Below are 23,100 nucleotides of genomic sequence, written 5' to 3' on the forward strand. Positions count from 1 at the left end.
TTTTTAGGATTGAAATGTGAGACCAGAGAAATTATTTCCCTTTTTTCTGATTGAACGTTTCAGAAGATTCAGGCTCTGTTATGGTTCAATCCGAGTGAGCCTTTAGTTTGTAAGATATTTATTATAACGTTTTAGAACATATGAAGAGGTTTTGTGCCTTTTTGTGAAGATCTAGTAAGGCGATCACTCAAAGGGGTTTTTCCCTATTTCAAAATTTTAGTTAATATAAATAAATAAATAACCACAAAACCGTTACAACACGTTTCACGCAGAAATTTAAGTCGTCAGAAATTTTGCAAATGTAAACAAAAACTATTTTCAAATTTCTGAACCAAAAAGTGAAAATTCTTTTTATTTTCCATTGTTAATCGATTAATTAGACTGTGTGTGAGCATATTAGCCTCCCATCAAACGAAAACGCCAAGGATCCAAAATATATACTCAGAGGGTCCAAAATGTATTGGGGTGTCCAAAATACTAAATAACAGTCCTTGATTATTGAACTACTTTCGATCTATTTTGTTTGACCATTTCTATTTCACAGAGAAAGATTTTCTTAAATTTTGGCATGTTCATGACTTGGTTATGTTGGGTAAATAATTGATTTGTACAAAAACCCAAAATCAATTCCTTAGGGGTCCAAAACACGACCGTTACTCTAGCTGACCGTTTACCACAATGGCTATTTTGGATCCTGCGTGCAGCCTATTAAAGTTGTTTGTCTTTTTCCCTACTCCGATGACCAAGGACGTGGCCAACGCCATTATTGGCTTTACATTTTGAATGGCTCGATTGTCGTGTTTAGTGTTACAAATATCCCAGATCAGGCTCCCTTATGACACGATTTCATATTATCATCTAATTTCGGATATGTTTTTCCTTAATGTCGTTAAAATAAAGGAAACATCAATCATATAAATACTATGCATACAACATTTCTGCGAATTCACATAAATGTACTGTAATTGTTTACACTTGTCAATATATCAACGAATAGCGATAAATTTAAAACCAACCTTAATTTTTCAATCTCCAGCGTAAATTTTTATATCGTTGTGTATACTTATTCATACGTTCTATACTGCTCTTCCTTACCGGATGGCGTCCCATTGGTGAAGGTGTTTTTATTTATTCTTGCGAGTACAATTTATGCTTCTGATTTCGGTTGAACACTGGCTAGGAACAAATGAGACCACATCGTTCGGATTCCCCCAGAAACCAGATCATGCACACCTACTCCAGCCAATGTTCCGCACACAAAACGTTGAATCCCGGAATGTAGCAGTCGATGCGCGTGGGAAGGGGAGCTTTTAAGATGACTTTCAGCAATGTACAGTTTTGGCACGGAAAAGGCAAAAAGACGAAAGCAGAGCACTAAAACCTACCAGCTACACTAAGCTAAACACACAGCATAAACTTTCAACCCTTCACTTCCCAATTCTGCCACCTACACTCAGAAAAGTCCTGCATGCATAACCAACCGAAGGCTTCGGGCGTCGCCAGGCCAACAGAGCTATCGAGTGACGATACCGCTGTGGGGCAGATGTTGTAGAATTGTGGTGAATAACACAGCGTAACAAAAATGACATTTTTGCGTGTCTCAAGAATCGAATAATGTGTTTCTAGTAGATTTGGGGTTGCTGAATTTGATGCCGGTTTTAGAAATGTTCCAACACGTCACAATTTTCAGCTACAGGTCGCCAAAGTTGTATAAAACACTAGTTTCATTGATGTTTACATAAAATTTAAACAATGATTTACCAAAAAATATTATGATCTAATCTACCAAGCATGCAAAACAGGACTTTAACTTTCATTTCAGATATAATTTGATTGAAGTTGCACAATTAAATTGAGGTATAATCGATTTTTTCAACAAGCGTGTAGTCTCCATACAAAATTCGTCGTTTCTCTTATACGGCAAAATACAATACTTTTCTAAACAATGGCAATGGATTCAACAACCCTTAATTAAGTAAATAGCGGTGTTTTGGTGCTTGAGACAAAATCGTGTTCCACAGTGTAATGTACAAGAAGATTGGTGGGATTCGAACCCACGACCCTCGGCTTGGTATTGGAGAATAGCTGCACGTTTACCGCTTCGGCTTTCTTGCCCTCCCTTTTTTTAGTTTTATAAAACCCCTAAAATGGGAAATTATTATTAAAAGTAAAGCCATTGAGAGGATTGGTGAGCGGAAAAACATATATATTTTCATCATCTCAGTGAAACAGTATGCGAATATCTTTAAGAGCGAATGAATCTATTAAGAATTGGCCATTGTGACGATTTTATGAAAGATCCAACGCAGCCCACAGTAGACGATGACGCCGGTGAGAACTTGTATGTCTTAAAAACTGAAGCTGGGAGGAAAGTCCCGAGAGTGAAATAATATTTCTTTTCCACTCGCCTGGCTTTGCACTGTATGCCACTGGTGGAGTAGGTATACACACCAACATTCACATTTGGCAGCATGGTAGCTTCCGCGCTGGCTATACCGTCAGACGAGGCTACTTGGCCAGTCGCGTTTTGCCCTTAGTTTGCAGCTTACATATTAATCTGAGCAATTTTGCGTCTTCAGCACTTTCATTATCTTAAATATATTGTAACCCAGCAGATAAATTCCCTGAAACAATATCAACAATAACTGGTTAAATAACAACATATGAGCATGAGCATGATTGACCGCCCGTAGTTGCTGCTCCGTTATTGCAAGAACAGCTGTACTTACACAGGGTACCAACAGACACTACTCGGGATTAGTAGCATCCTCAATGTGTAAGTACTGGTGCTCTCATTATTATAACAAACAATAACGGTGCCGGCTGCATCCGAATGCAGGTCAATTTTGGGATGGGAGGGAAATGTTGACGTGCTACTTGCTTTATGGAAGCCGAGGAGTCCTCTGCACTTCCACAAGTAGACACTGGGAGTTTGGATATGGGAAATGTTTGGGTAAAGGATTCGTTTTGGTAAACGATAAATATATAATTTGAAATGAATGCGCCTAACCGAATTCGCGATATTACTCGATAAACGCATTGAACACCGAACAGGTGTTCGTTGCCCGCCCCCATAGGAGCAAGCGACAAGATCAAAAAATTAAACACAACTTTCGGATCGCGGTTGTTTTTTTCACACACTCGACCGACGCGCGACATGTTTGATCCTACCCTCATCGTCCGCCCCCGTCAAGGTCGAAAGGTCAACACAACTAATAACTGGTTAAACAACAATATATTAAAAAAAAAGTCCAAACATATAAGTAAATAAACATCTACAAATATATCATCAATATTTTGGTATTTTCATTTTAAAATTGTAGGTTTTATAAAAAATATAGTTGATCGAAGGTCTATTTTTTATGCCTTTCATTTTATCATAAAGAGTTGGTTGGTTTGTATATTTTAAAACCTAAAACAATAAAAAAATGTTCAGAAAACAAAATTATAAAATATATGTATTGAAATACGTATCAGCACCAAGTTTACAAGTGAGTACGGGTCTGGTGTAGTGGTTAGAACAAACGCCTCTCACGCCGAGGACCTGGAATTGAATCCCATTCCCGAGGCAGTCACTTATGACGTAAAAAACTTTCGTCGGAAGGGATGTAAAGCCGTTGGTCAACTAACCCACGGCTAAATATTTTCCCTACAAATCATTCACACGATTGCTCCTTCGCTTCTTTAATCGTCTTTAATCGTCACCTCAGCTTTTACTGCTTGGAATTCCGTCAACGCTTCGGGTTGATCTGGGTTGACCTGCTGTGGACGTCGGAGCAGCCAAAAACACTTTCGTCGCCAACGGATTGCCGCCTTCACCTCTGGGCACCAGCGCGGTACCGTTTTCGGTCCGTTTCGGCCACTAGTTTGCAGGATGGACCTAGTAGCTGCTGCTGTTATTTTTTCGGTGAAACATTTGTTTTCCATTCGTATAACTCCCTGTCAGTTCGATCGTACAGTCATTTTCGTCGCGTTGTTTGCTGACATGACCACCACCCAGGAATGGACACTGCGATTTGGGAAGTAATCACTGTTGTGCGTGTCTGTTAAGGCTCGCCAGTAGAACTTTCAAGCCAGACTCTCCGAGGGAGATGGTCACATCGATCGTCGAAGTGTAGCCCGAAACCGGGTCGGTGCGTCTAGCTGAGCCATCATTCAAGATCACCAGTTGGTTTGTCATGGTTGTTTCGGCTATAAATCGCCCAATCGCGCTTGATTGGTGCGATCCCCATGCGATGTGGTGAGCGTTGAAATCTTCCAGGAGCAGAATCAGACCTTCTCTCTTGATCGGATTGATGCGGTCTGACACTGAGTTGAACGCGGTGAAATATACACAGACACCACTGTTACCTGGATCGGTACGTGAAGGCGAGTAGCAACGAGATGCATAGAGGTATCGGCTTGGATGCGTTCGTACGGTATGCCTTTCAGGATGGTTAGTACACCGTAGTTGGCGTTCCTCGACTGTAGCAGGAACGTGTAGTTTCTGCCAACAAAGTCTGGCGATACAGCAGTTCTGGTGGTCTCCTTTAAAGTTACGATGCACGGTTCGAGGTCGGAGATGGGCATCTTTAGCTCGCTGATGTTGGCTCCTAGACCACAGATATTCCACTGGAGGGCGAAGCAGCCGCTGGAGTATCCGTAGTTGATTGTGTGGTGAATAATGAGGTTGTTGTTCTTCGGGTCGGCGGGTCTGTTGTGGGAGAAGGAAGGAGTACGGTAGCCTCTGACGACAAAAACCCAAACTATCACTTGCATGTGGGGCCGTTAGTCCAGCTACCAGCTGCTGTCGACATCATTACACTAGTTCTGCCAATACCGACAATAGCCGGCACTGGGGAAGCGCTTTGTTCAATGCTTCTACGATGAGGTTGCGAAGGGCCTTCTCCGGAAGATGGGGGTGGTGAGGCGTATGCTGCAAAATTATCAGGCGCAAGAGCATCCGGCCCACAGTGACAGTCTTTGCCGAAATACACGATTGCTTCCAGAAATGTCGGCAACAGTCGGCACTGGGGAAAGACTTTGTGTAGTATCATCGGTTAGTTTGTTGTTGTTAGCGAGACGATTGGTTGATGTTAGTGCTGGTTTATTTTGTCGTGGTAAAATCGATGGATCCCTTCGGCTAAGGAGGTGAGCTCGTCATCAACGGGTTGGGGTAAGACGTCCCGGATGACTCCTTCAGCCTGCCGTACTTGCTTCGGAAGAGGTACTACACTACTTCTGAACAGAAAAGTCTCGTTGCCCATGTTCATGTTGTATTCCGAACGTTGTTCGGGAGTGAGGTTATCGAAGACGCTGGATAAGGGATATTTCCGATACCTCAGATTCTTCGCTAGAATACTCCATCTGAGTCAGACACCGATATCTGGCAAAGTTGGTAGTTTGGGATTGACGAATTTTGGAGGTCCGCGCTTTGCCTCCTGAACGGCCGGGGAGTTGATTCTTGACCGTGTCATTGGGCCAGCCATCGTGTGAACCACCCGATGCTCTCAGCTGTGGCGGGGCTTCCCTACAACGACGGTTTCACGCACGTGGTGCATTCTCTCTAGGCTCGACTGTTGCTTTATTTGCTTAATGGAATCCATTATCTGCTCTATCCTTTCGTCCTTTCGTTTAATTTCTTCCTGCAGCTTCGCTATTGCCTTATCCTTCGCCAACATATCCGATTCGAACTCCTTCAGCGTCCTCTCAAAAACGCTGTGTTAGGCCGCTACCTGAACGTAGCTATCTCTCTCTGGGAAACTCAAGTTTCCGCTCACTTTTAGTTTGATCATTTCCACTTGTTTTTTGTACACCGGACATTGACGACTTGTTGAACGATGGTCACCCTTACAGCTTCGGCACAACGGAGCCGCATTCTTCCCCATAAAAGTTCTGCGAGCAATTCATGCAGCATTGTGGTCCAGGACAACGCGAGTGTGACCGTAGCTAAAGCAGCCATAACACAACATTGGATTGAGGAAATACGGACGGGTTTGAATGCGCAGTAAGTCAGATATTCCTGAACAGTAAGTATCAATGCCAGAATATTCATTCTTCCGCCTCCTTCGTTACGGGTGATCCGTTGCACACGTATTACCTTCTCGCTGAATATTTCCTGTAGGATGTCCTTCTCCATTTGAATCAGATCGATGCAGAAAGTGACGCACCTACTGACATTCAAATTTGGATGAGGGATAACTTCCACCTCGGTTCTGTCAATTAACTTCGTTAGCTTAAGCAGCTTGGCGACTTGGGCTGAGTCTCGAGCTCGCAGAGTGTATTTCGAACCCTGCGCTTCGGACTTCACGTTCTCGATTGGACCATCTGCACATGCCTCAACCGATTTCATGGAAATGAACGGCTTGAATGGAAGTGGAATTCCCTTCTTTCCGGATCAGTTAAATAATCTACTCATAGATACAATTCAATTGCCAGTATTAGATACTAACTAATGTCAAAGAAATCGAAAAACTATATTTTTGTTTGTGTTCAACAAATAACGAACAATTGATGTTCCCTATAGGTACCTAATGGAGAAATATTATTCTGAAATTTATGGTGGTGGTCGTGGTTATGAATGAAAACGTAAAAAAATCACGATTTTACTATCTTTAGGTTAATCGCTTCGATTTATATTTCCTAAAATCATGTTTTCTGGCCATCCTATCTTGAAGATGGCTACCCTAAGGGCGAAATAAAAATATTGGTCCGATATAAAAATAGAAATATTAGTAGTAGAACGCTAATGGCGCTGTTCTCACAAAACTGAATTAGTTTATTATCACCTTTAACTGTATATTATCATTGTTTGTTCGATGCCATGTTGTAGTGGATGATTTAAACATTTATTTGACACTTTGAGGATCGGTACTCAAGCTGTCAGCGCGTGGCAAACTAGATGTTGGTAACACGAACAGTAGCGACATTAGCATTCTTAGGTTAATGCTTCTACTGATATAAATCACAAAATTTGAAGGCCAACTAAAAATAAAGTAATTCTGGTCATCTGTGAACTTTGTAAATGTGGAAGTAAACTCACTTTAAGCATGCACGGTAAAAAAATTCAAACGACAAAAATATGAAAAATAAAGAGACTTTGAAAGTTGCAATTTGTTGTAAGATTTTTCTGCGGGACATGTTTGTTGAAGTTCCACGCTTGATTTTTATCTAAACAGCAGTATAGAGAAATGCGAGGAAAAAAAGTTCTTTGCTATCAAAGTTCAAATTTGGCATTATTTTCAAAAAAAATCAGTTGATTTCACTTTTTTTCTATTAGCGATATGACATTATTTTAATAGTCCAGCAGAAAGCTTATGTAAAAACCTTTATGGGAGCGTATTGAAATGAATGCTTCAATTAAAAATTTAATTGTTTAATCAATTTGAAGAAAAAGATTTTTTTCGCCGAAAACAGTAATTTTTTAATCAATTTCTGACTTTGATAGCGTATATCTCAGTAACTAAAGCAAGTAGGATCTTCAAATTTTGGATTTTTCTTAAAGATTATGTAAGTAATAACATAAAAATAACCAAAATTGATTTGGAACAAAAAACATTTTCGATTTATGACCGCCTGATCCTCCATAGTGCATTGGTGTTACATTTAATGGCCAGAAAACTTGAAGTCAAGCTAAAATTATGAATAACATATCTTCACATTGAATGCCCAAATGTAACAAATATGTAAAATGTTTCTAACCTCTTATTAATTGAGAATCAAAACTTTGTCTTAAGAACAAGCTTTTGATATTTCAACAAATTTTCAGGCCAGCCATGTTGTATGCTGTACCAATATGGACTAGCTGTTGTAATACCAGGAAGACAGCTTTGCAGAGAATTCAAAATAAAATTTTGAAAATGAAGCTTCCTCCCAGGCATAGTACCTATGAGTTACATGGAATATCCAATGTTGAAACATTGGAACAAATGTGAAATAAAATAATTAATAATTTCAGGCAAAAATTGTTACAATCTTCCATTGCCACGATTTATGCGTTATATATTTAGGTTAAGTAAATTGAAAACGTGTTTTTTTCTCTTATAAGCAGGTGAAACCAACTCACCTGTAAAAAATCTGAACTGCTACGGCAAATGAAATGTAATATATTGTTAACAAAATATTAATGAAATCTTAAATTTGTTTTACCAAATTAGGATGATAGAGTTGTCTAATAACACAGAACACCTAGATATTAGAAATGAATGTAATGTTTGGAATTATACAAATAAAGAAATTTTATTTTATTTTATTTTATTTTATTTCATTGATGTACAAGGGGGCCAGGGGCCAAGTCTCCAGCATAAGTTTGAAAACTCACACCGTCCATAATACACCGAAGGGGTTTTGGAGTTTGGGAAGTAGGCAACGCAACATCTTTGACCAGAAGGTTCTTTAAGTTTTGCTTCTACTCTTGACTTCCAATACACGTATGAATGATGCAAGGCCAAAAGAGCATGAATCAGTCATACATATAGCGGTAGTGAAGTGTTTTGCCTAAGGATATGGGAAAGGAGGGATTTTGGGTGGTGTTTTGTAAATAGCTCTGTGGAACAAGTTTGTTATTAGTTAAAAATTTAGTTAATCTGATTCACCTTGCAATCAGTAATAAGAATATTTACAAAAACATGATACTTAACTTTTCTTGGCCAATACGCTGCCATGTCTTTCCTCTCCAATGGATTTTTCCTCGTTGTAATGGCGGGTTAGATATGAAAACAAGGATAAAGAGAGAAGAAATGTTAGTGATTGTTACATGCTTTAATGCTGTATTGGCCTACAATGAAATCATAGAAAATTCGCTCTTTGGATTCCCATGATAACAATCCCCAAGCAGCTTACGAGAAACTCCATGGCAATGATCACTGTACGCCATGTGCGGCATTCAGGACATCTCAACAATACTGAGGACGAACAACAAAAAATGAATCCAAAAGAGCGAAAACCTCAATGTTTCAATGTAGGACAATTCAGCTTTAATGCATGTGAGAAGTTCTTGATGATATTCTCACAACGGCCATTCAGAATGGTTCGACGGATGTAGATAAAAGATCATTATGATAAAATTAACGCGACGACATGTTAGTGAACTCAGAACGATTATTGTATTTGCAACTGTTAATTTCGATAGTTAAACTTAGGGTCGGTTATTGTATATAACTTTTAAGATAAGCAGTAGTAAAGCACGAACGCGAAGTAATGACCTTCCATCCCATCTTCAAGTGCTCCCCACAAGCACAACACTTCATTCTGGCACTTTAGAACGTCCATGTTGTTACTTGTTCACACAAGAAATCTGCCTCGACCGAGTTGGCAGAACGCGCCCATACCCCTTTCTGAACCAAAGGACAGGGGGAATTATACAAATAAAGAAATTAAAATAAAAAAAGATGAATAACATGTCTCACTGGAAAATGTCACAAATGTGTATATATTTTTAAGGTTTAAAATCATCTTTTTATATATATTAAATAAGTTCATAGAAAAACGGGTAAAACCTTAAAAAATATTGATTATTTGTAAAACAAGTTCAAAATTTATGACAAAAATCATTGCATAATCAAAAAACACTCATTTCTAAAATAAGCCTAGATATCTCCTACGAAATATCATCATATAACACTCATTTCTAAAATTATCCTGAGTACCGCCTAGGGGGTGACTTTGACCGCCATTTTCAATACTTCTCATGGCTAGGATGGGTGCCAAACAACTAATCCAGTGGCTATTTATAACTTATTCTTGAAACTTACCACATTGGGCAGTATGAATAAAATGTAGTAAAGTTGAGTTTACTACATTCTCGGTAGTAAACGCTATATGTGGAACACGAGTGGAAAATGTTTGTGTCATTTTCCTTTCTACACCTTTAGAACATTTACTAGCATTTACTACAAAACTACTGGTAGTTAGCTTCAGAGGTTGCTACACATGCTTTGAGATTGTGGAATTGAATGGAATAATTTACTTTTGAGTAAAAATCATGGGAAAACGATATGAGTTTTGATATTTTGGAAGGCATTTTGCGTTTTGCTTAGGAATTCTGAGGTTACGAAAACATTCGCCCCGCCAATTCTGAGATTCCGGTAAGATTACCGGCTGTAGCAATTTGTAATATCCGTGTGAATTCTGGCATTACAATAATTATGTTATTTTCTAGGAATTTTGGGATGTCGGTAGGAATTAGGATATTTTTAATGTAATTCTCAATTTCACGTGTAAGATTCTCTGATTTCCTTTGGAATTCCGGAATTTCTGAAGGAACTTTAGGATTCCGATAGGGATGTCGAATTTTCAATGATTATTCTGGAATTTTATAAAGCCATTCTAGGAATATTGCGGAAATATTAGAAATCTGGTAAAAACTCTAGAATTATTGTGTAAATATTTGTAATTCTGAAAATCAATCTTTGTAATTACAGGTTGGACTCGATTATCTGGAGACTTGATTATCCGGGTACTCGATTATCCGGGATTCGATTATCCGGAATTTGTTTTTTGATGTTCTTGTTTTTAAATTTTTATGCATAAATCTAAGATAATTGTGTATTGCAATGTACAATATGAATGGTTTTGCAGTTTAGAATGTATTTAAGAAAAGGGGCGGTCCATTAATTACGTAAGACAAATTTCGGGGTTTTTCAACCCCCCCTCCCCTCATGATAAGATTTTTTGTATGAAAATCAAAAATAAATTGTATGGGGGGGGGGGGTATATATAAGTTCTTTTGTCAAAGATTTTATTTTTTTCTTAGTGATTCGATTATCCGGAGGATTCGATTATCCGGATTAAAAAAAAAACGATACTCCGGATAATCGTAAATGTATTGTAAAAACCTTTAGGATTCCGTTGATCTCCAGTTCCGATGGAATTTCAAAGCAAAGCTTTAATATAAACCTTTTGAATGCCGGTAAATATTTTCTAGGTTTCAATGGGATTTTTGTAAAATCGATAAGAATTTTAATAAATTCAAAGGGAACCCTGGTGTTTTAGGGGAGATCCTCATTGAATTCTATCGACTACCAATGGAGTCACTACTATTCCCATAAAAATCTCTACATTCTATATTCCACAAATTCCAAGGATACTATCAGAACCCCCAACGAAATAACGAGAATATCAAAGAAACACTTGGAACTTCCGGAATTCAACATGTTGTTAAGAAAACACACGGGGAGCATCAAAAATCTACCTTAGTTTCACCAGAATCTCAGTACTATTGCTAGGAAATATGTGGTTCCTTATTTGATAGCAGTAATCTCAAGATCTCTTCATAGAGGTTAAGCTAAAATTTGAAAAAATCATCACTCACTGGCGTTGGCGAAGACCGAAAACCACCCAGAAAATTATTTGATGTACAATCATCATAAAATCATACACATAAAAACTAATCGCCAAATTACACTACCAATCTAGTCAAATTACGGCACCTTCAAGATTTTGTGCAAATTGTCACGTAATCGATTAGATTTCATGCATTTCCTTCATAAACATGATTGTATTAATTTCAAGCGTCACTCTGAATAGCTTTTTCTTTACGTGCAGAATCACTCTGCACGTTGTTCACTCATGTTCGAATGTAGTAGGTACTACATTTTCGAAAAGTTTTTTATTCATACCAAAAGTGTAGTAAACTTTGTGGAGTTTGTTTTTGACTAAATGCTACATGTAGTAAAGTTTAACGCTTTTTAATCATATCACCCATTGTTTTCATGATACTAGTTTTAGTTTGCTGTAAAAAAATGGTGGCCCAAAATCATCCTTATTTGTCTTGAATGATACAATATTATCTCTTGAATGATACGCTAAGAAAAATTTGCTCATTTTTTTCATAGATTTACCTCATAGCATATACAAGGTAATTTACAGCTACGGTGATTGAAATTAAAACACCAAATTCCCAGTATTATGCTATCAAAACACACCAATGAAAACATTCACAGGTGATTCTTTGTTCTGTCAGCTTCCCGCTGACGATATTTCTTAAACTTAACCATCAATTTTGCCAGAGATGTAATCAAGTCAAATGAATACGCCTTAAAATGTGACTGATTTGGAGCTGCAAAACAGATTTGCCTGCAGTTTTTATGGGAAAGCTGCCGAAGAAAACGAGATTCCCGACAATAGTCACACTGACATGAGATGTTCGAGACGTTGTAGAAACTTTTCTAAAAATCTTTTAACAAGTATGTCGATGTGAAACGATAGAGAATTGAGCAGCGCACAAATGTAAACATACAAAACGTATTTTTTCTGGTCATGTCCTTAAAAATTACAAAGAGAGCGTGGCTTCGACATAGACTGCCAAGAATACAACTGAGATGTTACAAGAATTATCGAAATCGACTTCTAATTGAGGGTGTTAGAAGCAATGGTAGGGTGTAACTGTTCGGCGGAAATGCTCGAGGTGTTGTGACAACCGGTGGCTTTAGCGCCACTCTCGAATCCGGCTGATTTTTATTTGCCCGACTACTGATAACCTTTAACATCAGGGGTCCTCGAACGGTCGCTGGCTCAAACTCAAATTTAAAGCGCAAAACAAACAAAGACTAGCTTTTTCCCCTCCGGACAACAAACCCACTGAAACTCGTTCAACCCTCTGGTCTCAACAGAAAAAAAAACTAAAAATGAAAATGAAAATCGAAGTATTAACGGAACATAAACTAAAAGCAATTGGAATGACTTTCTCTATTGCACCTAAACGGAAACGGAATAAATAAAACGTAAACTACTCGATTTTCATAAAATATCACAATTAATTCATTAATTTATTGAACTTCGGGTTGGACTTCTAACTTGGGTTTGGACGGGATAGTGATTCACTAGATCATGGCCATGTCTAACTCTATCACATACCTGCGCAGGATTTTTCTTCGTCGACTTGTTGCTCGTTGACGACTTGAAAACGCCAGGAACCTCGGCGATGGTGGCTAGACTCTTCGTAACGATGGCGACGAAAACCTCCGTTGAAATGGCGGTGAAGGGTAATGATTCGCCGTCGCTGCCTGATTAGCTTGCAGCGAAATGAGTCCGTGCTGGTATGGCCGAAATTAGAGTTGCGAAGTGGGTGGCGGCTGGACGGATGGCCTCCGATTTCTTCCGGAGAGCGATTCGCTACGACGGATGTCGTGCGGCCCGGGAATTGACCGTCTTCCTCCGGACAAGGGCTAACGTACCTTCGTGCGGCCTCGCGTATTGCGCTCTGACCGCCCGTGATGAAATGCACCCTTACCGTTGGATCAGGTCCGGAATCGTGGTGCGCAATTGGCGACGCAACGCACGATCCGTGCTCTCCAATATTGTGGTCCGTTGGAATTGACGTAAGGGGACCTCCGTCGATTGATTGGCGATCAACGGTCGTTCTTCGCTCCACTTTCTGGCGAAACACCACACTCCGTTTAGCTACCCCTAAGGGCGGGCCTTGACGGTTGCACGGACTCAAAAAAACTCCACAAAATAATCTTCGTCGACTCCGGTCGACACACGAACTCCAGCCCTAGCGCTAAGCGCTGGAAAGTCCAACACGAAATTGTTTTTAGTAAACTGAATTATAACAAAATCGAGTATCTTAATAGAAATTACATTTTTGGGTGTAAAATGAAATATAATTCCAAAAATCGGGAATGTCGGACGCACCGACTACTAACGAATCACTAGAAGACAAACAAAGCACATAAAAAACGTTAAGTACAATTTAAAACATCACTCCAATTACTTTAACTACCTTTACTGTAAAACGTTTGTAAAAATGGTCACTAATAGAAATTAAGAATTACCACTTGACCTAAACTCGCGAAAACTTCTGGAAACCAGCCGATTTGGAAGCGAAATGACCGAGTCTCAGTTTTTTAACAGACAAGAAACCTACTTACATAAAGAGCCTATTCTTTAATCTTTTTGCGCCCAAATTAAATTTGAAATGGCGAGAGTTCGCGCCTTCGGTAAACGAACAAGCTTAACGAATAAAAACATTACAAAGGTTTCCACATCACTACACATATCCCATACTGGGTGGCGTCAATTTAGTACATTTAGTCAAGACACAAACCTTATCAATACTTTACGTAACACTGAGCTCAATCAAATTCAAATTCAAGTGATTTTGCTTAAAAAGATAAAATCGTCAAAAGTTCACAAACTTTTCACTATATTTTTTTTTTAAGAAAAAACGTAAAACGTTACAAGGGGTCTTCCTTAGCCGAGTGGTTAGAGTCCGCGGCTACAAAGCAAAGCCATGCTGAAAGTGTCTGCGTTCGATTCCCGGTTGGTCCAGGATCTTTTCGTAATGGAAATTTCCTTGACTTCCCTGGGCATAGAGTATCATCGTACCAGCCACACGATGTACGAATGCGGAAATGGAAACTTTGGTGAAGAAAGCTCTCCGTTAATAAATGTTAGCTCATTGAACTGAGAAACATGCTCTGTCCCAGAGAGGACGTAATGCGAACTAGAAGAAGAAGAAGAAGAAGAAGAAGAAGAAGCAAAAGTATGTAAGTGACAAAAAACTTATTTTAAGAGAATCAGCTTTGATGTTTTTCCATTTATTTTTCATTCTTTACAAATTGTATGGGAGCCACAGAAACAAGCCAATCTTCTACAAATTATGTTATTTTTTTTCTGTTGGACGGAAAATCATCTAAAAATACCGTTGGAAAGCTTGAAAAAAGAAAACAGGTTTTTTAAGTATACTTATCTCAAAACCGACCAAAATGTTACTTACTCCATTTTACGTTTGGGCCCATTCATTATTGGAGTTACAAATCCTCAAAACTGAAGAATATCAAAATGGTGTCAAAAAAGCCCCATCTGACGGTACCCTAAAAAAGGTTTCTTCCCGCGCGTTCGGAGTACTCATACGTTTGCTCGCTCACTCGTGCCCAGAGGAGGAGAACATTTGCTGGTGCTATGCGGGTGGAAACATTTTCGCGCATAAATTTTAAAGAAACGTATTTCAAGACCCAGCAGAATGCACTCACCTCAATCGTACCATCCGCAAAAAAAAATCGCCGGGATATTTTTCTTTGCTTTGTGCGAAAAATTTTCATGACATTCGTAACACTCTACTTATGTGCTTTCCCCTCTATCTCGTCGTGCGTCTTTTCTTTACAGGGTTGGCGAGAATGGCGAATGGGACCAGGTGGATCCACTTTACACCAATAGCAACGAAGCCTTCTACCAAGTCACCGGGCTAGTTCCCTTCACCGTGTACAGTTTCCGAGTGATAGCCGTAAATGAGCTTGGCCACAGTCCACCGTCCAAAGAGTCTTACTATTTTGTAACACTGCGTGAAGGTAAGTTTATGAGAATTTTTAAATGAATGATTTCTTGTAGTTTTTTGGTTGCAGTACATATTCAAAAGTGTGATACATATTGAGCAAAGTGTACGCTATAAGTATGGAAACTTCAAACTTAGTAACTTAAGGGTTTTATTCCATGCGGTTCTGTCGACTTTTGTACGACATCAATGAGATCATTTAGGTCGAATCACCTAAGGTTTTCATGGGAAAGTGAACCAACAGTGGAAGGCTAGTAATATTCATTGCCCTGCTCATGACTCTTTGGACCACGTGGCCACATCTCACGTTAACGATGGATCAAGTTGATAAAGATAACGTTAACGATGGATGCAATACATATTGGTTGTGCAAAAGGGGGAGGTATGAAAGAATGAATCGTTTTGCCAAAGCAAATTGGATGCCACGAAGAACAGATGAGATTATCAGATTCGATGGCATCGAGTTCCGATACGGTGCAACAGTTCATTCTTTCATCTGGCAGCACCGCTTCCGATGGTTGTCTTCATGGACGTAGCTAGGAGGCCTGGTTAAGGCCCTTCTCCTGGCCGAAGAGAAAACAATTAAAATCAACTGAATTCCTACAAAAGTTAATATTTTGTTAGAATTTTTAAAGATTGGTTTTAACCTTCAAAAATTTGCGTCGTGATAAACTTTTCGGATAAAATAAAACTCCTGCCAAAATTTTCACCAAAAATCATTTGATGGTTTTATGGACATTCCCCAATAAATCTTGCGAGGTATCAGCCAAACATCTGTTTGAATATTTTAAATTAAAATCATATAACTTTTGTCTAAGAATTCGTCAAGGAACCCAATAAGGAAAAATTTTACAAGTTTACAACCACGCAATTGCCTTCTTGAAGTCTATTTTATTTTCCTATAGATTCATAGGAATGTTTGAGAAAACTTTTAAAGAAAAGACATGGACATCACCTTCAGCCATTAAGCACAGACTGTAGCTTTACTGTAGACAACGGACAAGCATGCTCCAGTGGCACAGCCAAAAAACTTTCCTGACGAAAAATTTCAATGTAGCGGGAATCGAACCCACACCCCATGACAGGAAGCGCTGATTATCTGACGACACTAACCACACGGCCACGAGGCCCATTCAGGGGTTTTTCGAAAAAATTTCCTGGAAGTACATAGAATTTGTCAAACGAGTCCCATAATTTCGTTTATAAAAATTTCTATGAATCTCAAAAGTTTTACTAAGAACGTCTTCAAACATTGCCTAGAACAATAATTTCCAAGAAGTCATTTCAGGAATATTTTCAGTAGTTTACCTTAGGTAGTATAACACAGAAAAAAAAGTTCAATATAAAATTCAGCGTTAAATCGTGCACATAAAGAGAATGCGATTAAAAATCAAGTAAAATTGCATAACCATTATATATATTTAAGCGGATTGTCGCGTAATCGGTTAATCGACGATGGAATACGCAATGTGTAGTGGAAATTAACATGATTCTAGAGTAATTTACACGATGAGTAATGTATATTGGCAACAAATCTGGCATCCCTTTTGTGTGCTTGATATTATTCTGAAATTTACAAAGATTTTTCTTTCTATACAGGATAGTAACTTTCTGGCAACCCTGCTACTTGAAAACTGCTGTGCTCTGTTTTAAAACCAAAATGTTTCTGTAAAATCATAAAACATCGCTAAGGTAGGATTCAAATATGACGACCATCGTTTTTAAGAATTTATAGATCCCTCCTCCCCCCCCCCCCCTCTGTTACGCTAATTCGAATACCTAACACATGCACTGTCACACTTTTGTAGACCCCCCTCCACCACCAAACAATAGACGTCGCATGAAATGGGTGAGTAGGATCACAAAAGTGTCCCACTGAGGCCCTCCCGGAACCGATTCCGGGGTATACGGATGTGGCCTGAACCTCATATTGGTCTTTGGCATTTTATCTATGATGTTAAACAATACTTCTCAGTACTACAAAAACAGTACTTTTTTATAACTATTCTTTTCTACTATTGATCCCTTTACGATCCTTGCTTAGACCCGTGCCTACGATTTTTCGTTGGACCCGTTAGTGAAAGCAAGCGGTAATCCTTCTTGGACAATGTCTTGGGACAAAACTTCTCGAAGATCACGTCTTCTTTCGTTTATTCACTAAACACGATTGCAACCACGAACAAAAGAAAGAATGAATCTCTGAATTCACAACTTCCTTCCAAAAATGTGGGAATTTAAACTGTCACTAAACGTGGCAAGAATGGAAGAAAGGACGTTTTTCCGGCATACGAACTTTCTTTCAAGGGTGAAATGGATAATGTTGATGATTGCATCGAAAAGAGCAAGTTATAATTATGAAAAAGAGAACCTGTCATTGTTCGGAAAGGGTTTTCTCAAGAATATTATTTAGTTCACTTTAACAAAAAAGATCTAAATAACATAAAAGCTTTAGAAAAAGCAAGACATATCATCGAACATAACGTGTGACATGGGAACATTTCCAGAAACCTGCAGGAAATTACCAGAACCCCACTCAGTGCCGTCGGTACCAAAAGTGGGGTCATGGTACATAAAATTGTCGCATGGATGCTAAATGCATGATTTGCGTAGGTTCTTCTCACGCTAAAGACATCTGTCCAGTGAAGGAAGATACCGATAAGTTCATATGCGCAAATTGCGGGGGCAATCATACGTCTAACTTTTGGGCTTGCCCTTTGCATAGGCGAGCCGTCGAGGCTCGTGCCAGGCAGATGAACGGTAATGTCCGTTACTATAACGGTCGTTTTCGGAATTCCTTTGGTAGAGTATCGAACAATGCTCATTTTTCAGTTAACGATCGCTAGATCAAGAATCATACCCATTCATGCTTATTCACAAACTAATTTCATTTCGTCGGGTAACCGTTTGAATCCTCTAATTTAGAATGTATCTACCCAACGAAAATCCTTTGCCGAAATCGTAGTAGGGAATTTGAATTTCTCCCCTTTTCATACTATGAGTACCCGTTCTAATTGTTTCAAATCAAATGGAAAAAACCCTGCCGCCACAGGAAATTCTTACACCGCCGCTTCGTCAACCGAAAATTCTAATGGAAAATCATCAGATTTTGTACCCACTTCAAGTGATATGCCTGCCTATGATTTTAATTGTCTAACTGAACAATTGAATCTAATGATTGATGTAATGGTCAAAGCCACCACTATGACTGAAGCAGTCCAAGTTGGTGTAAAATTTACTAATCAAATTGTTATTGGATTACGTTTTTCTAATGAATCCAAATAAAAATTTAAATATTTTAAATTGGAATTGGAGGTAAATTCATAGGAGTATGAAACATCAACTGTTTTCGTCATTTGAAACTAAAGTTTTTGAAACTTTAGGTGTTTCAGTTTAAACACAACTTGGTAAATATACTTTCATAGCTGCATATTTGCCTTTTCAATTTTCTGGACAGCAAGTTAATTTGCTCCAAACTGACTTGCGAAAATTGACTCGCAATAAGTCAAAATATTTTGTCGTTGGTTACTTTAATGCCAAACATCGATCATGGAATAATTCACAAAGTAATTCCAACGGCAGAATGTTATTTGATGAGTGCTCTTCAGGAAATTTCTCAATTCAATACCCTACATATTTTTCCTTTTCTAGAAATCAATCTACGATTGACATGGTCTTAATCGAATCTAGTCATCTTTGTAGCCAATAAGTTACTCATGCTGATTTTGAGTCTGATCATGTCCCTTTTACATTTGAAATGTCCCATGAAGCGATTCTCAATCCTATCAGCTCCACTTTTAATTATTTTCGAGCCGACTGGAATATATATGAAACATATATTGACTCTAACATTTCTTTACAAACAAAACTTGATATTGACAATGGTCTCGAAACTTTAACAAATTCCATTGTTGAAGCCAAGAGCAATGCAATTCCAAAATGTGCAGTAAAATTTGAATCCGTGATTATAGACGATGATCTTAAGCTCTTGGTCCGTCTTAAAAACGTGAGAAGAAGGCAATTTCAACGCACTTGCGATCCTGCTATGAAAATTACATCGTATATGGCAGGAATTGCAGAAAGAAATCAAAAGACGTTTTTCACAATTAAGAAACAAATAAAATTTGAAAATAAAATTTCTCAATTGAACCCTGGCTAACTAATTTCGAAAAAGCTCAATAACTTGCTATGCAGTTTGAAAGTGCGCACAATTTTAATTTAGGACTTACTAGTCCAATTGAAAATCAAGTTACTCAGGACTTCGAAAATATCCTCAAAAAAAAAAAATTCGGTTTCGAAAATTCCTGGAAGACTGATTTTGAAGCAGTGAGAACTATTATTTAAAAAATCAAAAATATGAAAGCTCCTTGTGATGGTGGAATTTTCTACATCCTCACCAAGAAATTTACAGAAAATAGCTTATCATTCTCAGTTGATATATTTAGCAAATGTTTTCAATTAGCATATTTTCCTGACAAATGGAAAAATGCTAAGGTGGAATGAATTTTAACCCGTATAGGCCTGAAAGAAAGTAAAAATACTAAAACTCTCACCGCTCTGCGAATTCTTAACGGATTCAAATGATTTTTTGTGGCACACATATCTAGGTTCTATAAGGGGCCAGAGGAACTCGGAAATATTCCTGTGGCCGGAATTATTCCGGTGGATCACTGTGTCAAGCCCGGTAAAAAAGGCTTTTTTAGTCTCTTTATCGTAAATTTGAGTCCCGGGGACCCGGAAATGGTCATTTGTAGGATCAAACAAATGTAGGACTCATAGTTATCAAATTCAATCGTTTCTCAAAAGGTTTACACTGATGCAATTTACTTAAAATTTCCTTGGCCACATTATGGCCGATTCCGGAAATTATCTGTGACTTAAAATTTGCCTACTTCCAGGGGCTCCAACACAAAATACCCTTTTCACCCGATCTCATCCAGTGATCCACCGGAATACCTTCGGCCACCTGAATATTTCCGCGTTTTTCTGGACACTTCTAGAAACTAGATTTGTGTGCCAGAATACTGACAAAAAATCATTTGAATTCATTAAGAATTCGCTGAGCAGTGAGGGTTTTAGTATTTATGCTTTTACTCAGGCCTATACGGGATAAAACCAGACGAAAATCCTGCAGAAGCGTCTAGCTATCGTCCAATCAGTTTGCTTTCATCCATCAGTAAACTTTTTCAAAAGATCGTTTTGAACAGAATGATGGTCCACATCAACGAAAATTCAATTTTTGCCAATGAACAGTTCGGATTCCGCCATGGACATTCGACCACTCATCCATTTTTACGTGTAACAAATTTGATACTGGTCTTCTTCTTCCAGACATAGAAAAAGCATTCGACAGTGTTTGGCATGAAGGTATGATCATAATATTTAAAAACTTTAATTTTCCAACATACATTGTTTGAATAATTCAAAGTTATCTGTCAAATCGTACACTTCAGGTTAATTATCAGAACTCTAGATCTGAAAGACTTCCTGTAAGAGCTGGTGTTCCTCGGCAGCATTTTGGAACCAATATTGTACAATATTTTCACATCTGACTTACCTGAGTTACCTCAGGGATGTCAAAAATCCTTGTTTGTGGATGACACAGGCCTCTCCGCCAAAGAACGAAGCCTGCGTGTCATCTGTAGTCGATTGCAAAAAAGATTGGATATTTTCTCTTCATACTTGCAGAAATGGAAGATTGATTCTAATGCTTCCAAAACTCAACTAGTAATATTCCCATATAAACCAAAAGCTCTTTATTTGAAACCTTCAAGTAGACATGTTGTCACGAGGAGAGGGGTTCTAATAAATTGGTCAGATGAAGTTAAGTATCTAGGGCTCATGCTAGATAAAAATTTGACTTTCAAAAATCACATTGAGAGCATTCAAGCCAAATGTAATAAATATGTAAAATATCTCCATCCCTTAAAGAAAATCAAAACTTTGTCTTAAGAAAAACCTTTTGATATTCAAACAAATTTTCAGGCCAGCCATGTTGTATGCTTTACCAATATGGTAAATGCTGTTGTAAAACCAGGAAGAAAGCTCTGCAAAGAATTTAAAATAAAATTTTGAAAATGATTCTGAAGCTTCATCCCTGGTATAGTACCAATGAGTTACATAGAATATCCAATATTGAAACATTGAAACAAATGTCAAATACAGTAATACCTCGATATAACGTAACTCGATTTTTATTTTCGTTACGTTATATCGAGGTTACGTTATATCGAAGCAAAATATTTTTTTCCTAATTTCGTTCAATATGTATTTTTTGACGAAGAATAAGTCTTGAATTGATATTATTGACCTAGCAGGCATTTTCAGTCTTTCCTACATAGTTGTTCGATTTTTTTCCGTGTCTAATTTTTTTATATTTTTCTTTTCATTTTATTTTTTTTTATTTTTACGTCTCTATTACAAGAATCCTTAGAGAATTTTTTTCAGGAAAAATCTTTGAAGGAATCTTTGAATACTCGGAGAATCTCTGAAATAAATTCATAAATGAGATCTTTCAGAAACCTTTAAACAAACTAATGTGGAGCAGTCCATGAACATTTTTAGCAGGTAATTATGGAAATTCAATAATTTTGCTATTAGGAGCTTGTGGTAAAATTCTTAAAATAAATTCTTTGGTAATTTCTTGACCGAATTTTAAATTGAATGTCACAAGAACTCATGATTTTTTTTTCAGAATTCATTAAGAAGTCACTAGAACCAAAGAACGCTCCAATAAAAACAAGAACTATCCTTGAGGGGTTTTCAATGGAAAAGTTTCTGAATGAATACGTGGTGGAACTATCGGCAGTATTCTAGGAGAATTCTCTGGAGTAACTAGGGAACTGGCTCAGTTTTTGATTGAATTCCTGAATATATTTTTGTAATAAAAACATCTATAGAAAAATTACTTGGTGTAATTTTTGATCAAAGGTACAGTAAAATTCAAAGATATATTAAAAAAATGGAGAAATTCACAATCATTGAATTTAAAATGCATAGAATCCGGAATTCCTTACACATATTCTGGGGAAATTCCTGGAGGAATATTTGAACCATTTTTTGTTGAAATTCAATGAGAACATTCTGAAGAAATTCCTCAATTAATTCTCAAGACGGAAACCCGGCGACACACAAGTGTAATCTGAGTTTGATGTAGTCTTTTTGACTGCAAAGTCTAAATAAAAAATCATAAGAGTTTTCGTAGAAAATTGAAGTGAGTAGCAGGCTTGGATCCAGTTGGTGCGTAAATGCAGCAAACATAAAGAAGAATGATGTAAGCATATGTACAGCAATGACAAAATGTTGTTCTTCACATTGAGCTTATAGCTCACTCGATATTATGACTGTATTAAGCGTTTAAACGCTTGCATTGCTTTGATTTATTATTGGTTGGTGTTTGAAATTTGAAAAATGTTTATTTAAAAAAAAAATGAAAAATAAATGGGTGCTAAAAAAAAAGTTACGTATATCGAGGTAAAAATTACGTTATATCGAGTTACGTTATAAAGAGGTTACGTTATATCGAGGTTACGTTATATCGAGGTATCACTGTAAAATAATTAATAATTTCAGGCAAAATCGTGACAATCTTCTATTGCCACTATTAATGCGTTATATATTTAGGTTAAATAAATTGAAAACGTGTTTTTTTTTCTCTTATAAGCAGGCGAAATCAACTAACCTGTAAAAAATTTGAACTGCTACGGCAAATGAAATGTAATATGTTGTTAGAAAAATGTTAATAAAATCTTAAATTTGTTTTACCAAATTAGAATGATAGTTTTGTCTAACACAGAACACCTAGATATAAGAAATGAATGTAACGTTTGGAATGATACTAATAAAGAAAT

The 23,100-nt window shown here is 37.7% G+C and overlaps 1 protein-coding gene across 3 annotated transcripts in view; it reads left to right on the forward strand.

The window, feature by feature from the left end:
* LOC5577246 (tyrosine-protein phosphatase 99A) overlaps window positions 1–23,100 on the forward strand; it is a 439,034-nt gene that overhangs the window by 249,031 nt on the left and 166,903 nt on the right. For all 3 annotated transcript variants that reach the window (XM_021854700.1, XM_021854693.1, XM_021854685.1), the window contains one exon: window positions 15,088–15,269. In XM_021854700.1, the coding sequence (XP_021710392.1) occupies window positions 15,088–15,269 (182 nt within the window). The remainder of the gene's footprint in view (window positions 1–15,087; window positions 15,270–23,100) is intronic.

This window comes from Aedes aegypti, chromosome 1 (assembly GCF_002204515.2).
Source record: "Aedes aegypti strain LVP_AGWG chromosome 1, AaegL5.0 Primary Assembly, whole genome shotgun sequence".
Classification (NCBI taxonomy): domain Eukaryota; kingdom Metazoa; phylum Arthropoda; class Insecta; order Diptera; family Culicidae; genus Aedes; species Aedes aegypti.